The sequence below is a fragment of the Brassica rapa genome, chromosome A01 (assembly GCF_000309985.2).
Source record: "Brassica rapa cultivar Chiifu-401-42 chromosome A01, CAAS_Brap_v3.01, whole genome shotgun sequence".
Classification (NCBI taxonomy): domain Eukaryota; kingdom Viridiplantae; phylum Streptophyta; class Magnoliopsida; order Brassicales; family Brassicaceae; genus Brassica; species Brassica rapa.
Genome location: NC_024795.2, coordinates 13,362,859 through 13,367,030, shown reverse-complemented (window position 1 = coordinate 13,367,030; position 4,172 = coordinate 13,362,859). Strand labels below are relative to the sequence as shown.

Here is a 4,172-nt window from a genome sequence, read left to right as displayed (position 1 = left end):
ATGTAAATACTATTGTATTTTGTAAAAATAATATGTGGAAGCTTAAACTTAAATATAGATGTGAAATATTTGTAGCTATTTTTGGTCGTAATTTTTTAACATACAATTAAAAAAACGAAAGTTATTTACTTATAAGAAAATAATAAGAGTCTATTAACAATTTTTTTTAATTAGGCTTTTAAAAATTAATATTATTTATTTGAAAGTTAGTTTTTCTTCATGTTTTTATTAAATAATTTATTGTACTTGTAAGATTTTACAATTCGTTTTTTTTTAACATTTTTCTTAAAAAATAATATTTATCTTTTATAATTCTCTATCTTTAGTATCTTTTACAAACATAATAATAATAATAATAATAATAATAATAATAATAATAATAATAATAATAATAATAATAATAATAATAATAATAAAATAATAATAATAATAATAATAATAATAATAATAATAATAATAATAATAAAACTAAAAATGATAATAATAAGACTATTAATTAATATTTATATTTAATTTTTAAGAAAATTCTTTTTTGATGATCTTATTATACATTTTTAATCATTATATATTTAAACACATGTCACAATATTAGAAGTAAAATTATTATCAAATAATCTTTTGCAATTATCTTTTGATTAGGATTTAAAAAATGAAAATTACTATTAAATAATATTTACAATTACTTTTTAATGAAATTCATTTTTGTTAATATCTTAGTATATATTTTTTAATTATGAGATAAATTAACACATGTCACAATTTTAAAATATATAATTGTCATGTGTCGAGATCATGTTAATTAGCAACTTTGAAGAAGCAAGCTTTATATAATAAGATATAAAATATAAAATATAAATATAACTAATACATATCTTATATGTATTTTAATTGGATTATATAAATAATTAAATTAATTTTAATCTAATTTAAAATAATTAATACATGAGTCATGCACGTCACCACCAAATACACTATATCCATACCATATTTATCCACAAAATATTGTCCCATGCTTTATCATTATCCGAATCCAAAACATTCAAACCAAACCCATACCCTTTTTCCGAAGTCAAAAACAATCATTTTCTTCCCCAATTATAGAAGAAGAGTAAGTTTGCACGGAATTTGTCAAATTGATATAATGGATCCAAGAATTACCAAACAAAACACACAAAAGTGTAGTGTAGTATTGAAAGAGAAAGAAAAAAACAGGTTCTTGTCTTGTAGCCTGATCAGTTTCTTGGAGTCAGTATCCATGGAGCTTCAACAATCTGTAAACACAGAAACAAACATAAACTATGAAGAAGCGATGATTTAACTCTCACGAATCTCCTCGTCTCGTTTCCTCTCTCTCTAACTTTCTCCACATAACTCTCCACTTTCCCATTCGCTCTCTCTATCAACACTTCTAACAACGATCTAACCGTCTCAAACGTCACCTTCCCGGTTAAATCCACCACGTATTTCCGGTTACTCGGTACAGACAACGACGATGATATCCCATCGATCCACGTCCGGTCCGATTCCGGTTCTGTGGTTTTTCTTCTTGACGCTCTCACGAACGTTTCAACCGCACCGTTACAGACCGTTACAATCGTTTGCTTAACCTTGTGTTCGTGTTTCGGGTTGGTTAAACCGGCGAATAAATCGTCAAAAACGTTCACGTCGTTTGTCTTGTCGAGATAAACCGAAACCGCCGTGCTCACGAAACGCTGAACGCAATCGCCGAATAGCTTCCTCCCGTCGTCGGAGCAAATCGCGTCGAGCAATTCCGATTCGCCGGAGGAGGATGCGGAGTAGAGCGCGACGACCAAGTTTCTAGCGAAGCTACCGACGATAACCGAAGCAAAACCGGACCCGGATTTAGTGAAAAGCTTATCCATGACCCGATCCGTTAAACCGGACCCGGAATCATCTAACCGGTAACCTCTGAGTAACCCGACTGTCACGGCTTGTGTGGATCTGATTAAGGAGGAGTTAAGCTCATCCGAGTTCGCGAGTTTGGAGAACTGTTTCAAGCTGTTTGGGATTTGGTCGGAGTCTGATCTTAGAAACTCCGTTAGATCCTTGGTGATCAAGCTAACCGCTTCGGCGGAATGAGAAGCTGCTTCGATGAGGTTGACAAGGAGAGTGAAGAGCTTGGAGATTTGTTTTCTTTTGCGGGAGATGGAAGGAGAGTGATAAACCCTGAAGGCGCCGTAACCACTGAGTGCAAGTAAGATCCACTTCTTCTTCCTCAGAGCAAAACTGAAACCCTTTTTGCCCAAAGATAAATCCATAAAAAAGTATATTACAGAATCGAGCTTACAGCACCATTTTTCTCTTGGGAATTCAGAGAAAGCAAAACAGAGGAGAAGTGTATAAAGGGAAGTGGCGAAATCAAGATTCTTGGAGGAATGAGGAAAAAAAGAAAGGAAAATTTATGGTAAAGAGATTCGAATTGGATAAGAATTGACGTCAAAGCCAATGACACAAATGTAACAAAAGAGAGAGAGAGAAAGAGCTTGTGTTTTATTGTGCTGCAGATGTCTGATTCTACCAAGTAGTAGTAGATATGATGGAGATGACATAGGTGTGTAAGTGAGAAGAAATCGCTTGCTGTCTTTTATTGCAAGTTTGGGCATGGGTGGTTGTTGGATGATGATGATGATAAAAGTCAGTTGTAGAGTCTTTAAAGTTCAACACCTTCTTCATATCCCAATCCATTTTTTAAAAAGAAATTAAATATAATAAAGTGAACGGTCATGCCTCAATCGTGTAGAATTTAATTGATGATCAGATAGCACAGAGAAAAATATGACCACCGCAATTCCGCAATTTTTTTTTTTGTTTCATACGTAACAAACATTTAATAAACAAAAATGGCTTTATTTTTCCCTTTCTATTTCATTCGTTCAAGTTGAAGCCAATGGATAATGGCGGTGCGCTTTTTTAACAAAGTAATAAAATGAAGAGGGAAAAAAAAGATATTCGAGTTATGACATGTGGTTCCATGTGGAGGGTGTGAGGTGCTAACGCCTTGGAAAGAGGCGAGCCGTCGCGTCTCTTTGAAGTTTCAGTCACCGTTGAAATAGAGAACGCCGTTCCACGTGGCCCTAATTTTCGACACATGGCATGATACTGTCTCTTTCATCTCATGATAGTACACGTGTGTCTTATTTTGTCGACCCAGTATATCAAAGCTCCAAAAGGTTGGGAGTAGTAAACTTCACGCTTCATGACCACTCTCTCCAAGCATCAGGAGTTTTATTTGCTGAGTATATGTGCCACGATGAAAAGCCCAAACCTGATTACTGCAGTTCTAGAGAAATATCCAATTCAGTGACAGAAAAAAAAAAATATATCCAATCAATATAAGTGGAGGTATCATGTAATATTTAACTAGGCGGACATAAAAAAATTTAAAATATGGAATAAATATTATATAGTTTTTAGAAGTAACAGATTTTACAACATAATACCACCGTTTTTGGGAGAATTCATTAATCATGGAAAAAAGTTGATAGTCAATATTTGAGATGGACGAGAGGGAACACAAAAACATCAGTATGAAGAGGTAGATATTGTGTGTATGTATAATTGCAACGTCATAAAATATTTTGTGTGTTTAAGAAGATACTTTCATTAAAAAAAATGGAATAAATAGTGTTTAGAAGTAACAGATTTTATATTATCATTAATTAGAATTGTATTGTATATGTGTCGTAATTCTTTATTCTAGGTGAATAATATTATTTTTCCATAAATAATAAACAAATATTTATGTAGACATATTAAAAATATAAAAAAATCAAAATATTATCCATAAATAATATAAATTATGAAGTACATTTCTCGATAAAGAAAGCAAATTCAATTAGAAACCTGCAAAAAATTAAATAAATTTTGTAAGAAATTTGACGGGTTAACATTATTTGATAGATTTATAAATTTCTAAATTTTATTGAACATGAAATAATATTAAATTGACATACCGTAATCGGTCTCCTAACTCATCACAACCCATCTGGCAAATACAAAAAAATAAATAATTGTAACAGTTTATATATTTTAAAATTTGTATTTGAAAAAAGTAGATTAAAATTACGTACCGTGACTACGGAATATTCTGAAAAATTTGTTTGTAGACAATAGGCCTGGGCGTTTTGAACTCAACCTGAAATACCGACCTT

The 4,172-nt window shown here is 31.8% G+C and overlaps 1 protein-coding gene across 1 annotated transcript; it reads right to left on the bottom strand.

Annotated features, from left to right (window-relative positions):
- Positions 1 to 950: 950 nt before the first annotated feature.
- On the bottom strand, positions 951 to 3,741 carry LOC103827642 (protein PHLOEM PROTEIN 2-LIKE A10). The gene has a single exon (XM_009103169.3). The coding sequence runs from the start codon at positions 2,277 to 2,279 to the stop codon at positions 1,233 to 1,235; it is 1,047 nt and encodes a 348-aa protein (XP_009101417.1). The 5' UTR covers positions 2,280 to 3,741; the 3' UTR covers positions 951 to 1,232.
- Between the last annotated feature and the right edge of the window lie 431 nt (positions 3,742 to 4,172).

Coding starts and splice junctions, on each gene's coding strand:
- LOC103827642 (XM_009103169.3), bottom strand. CDS start 2,279: ATGGATTTATCTTTGGGCAAAAAGGGTTTCAGTTTTGCTCTGAGGAAG.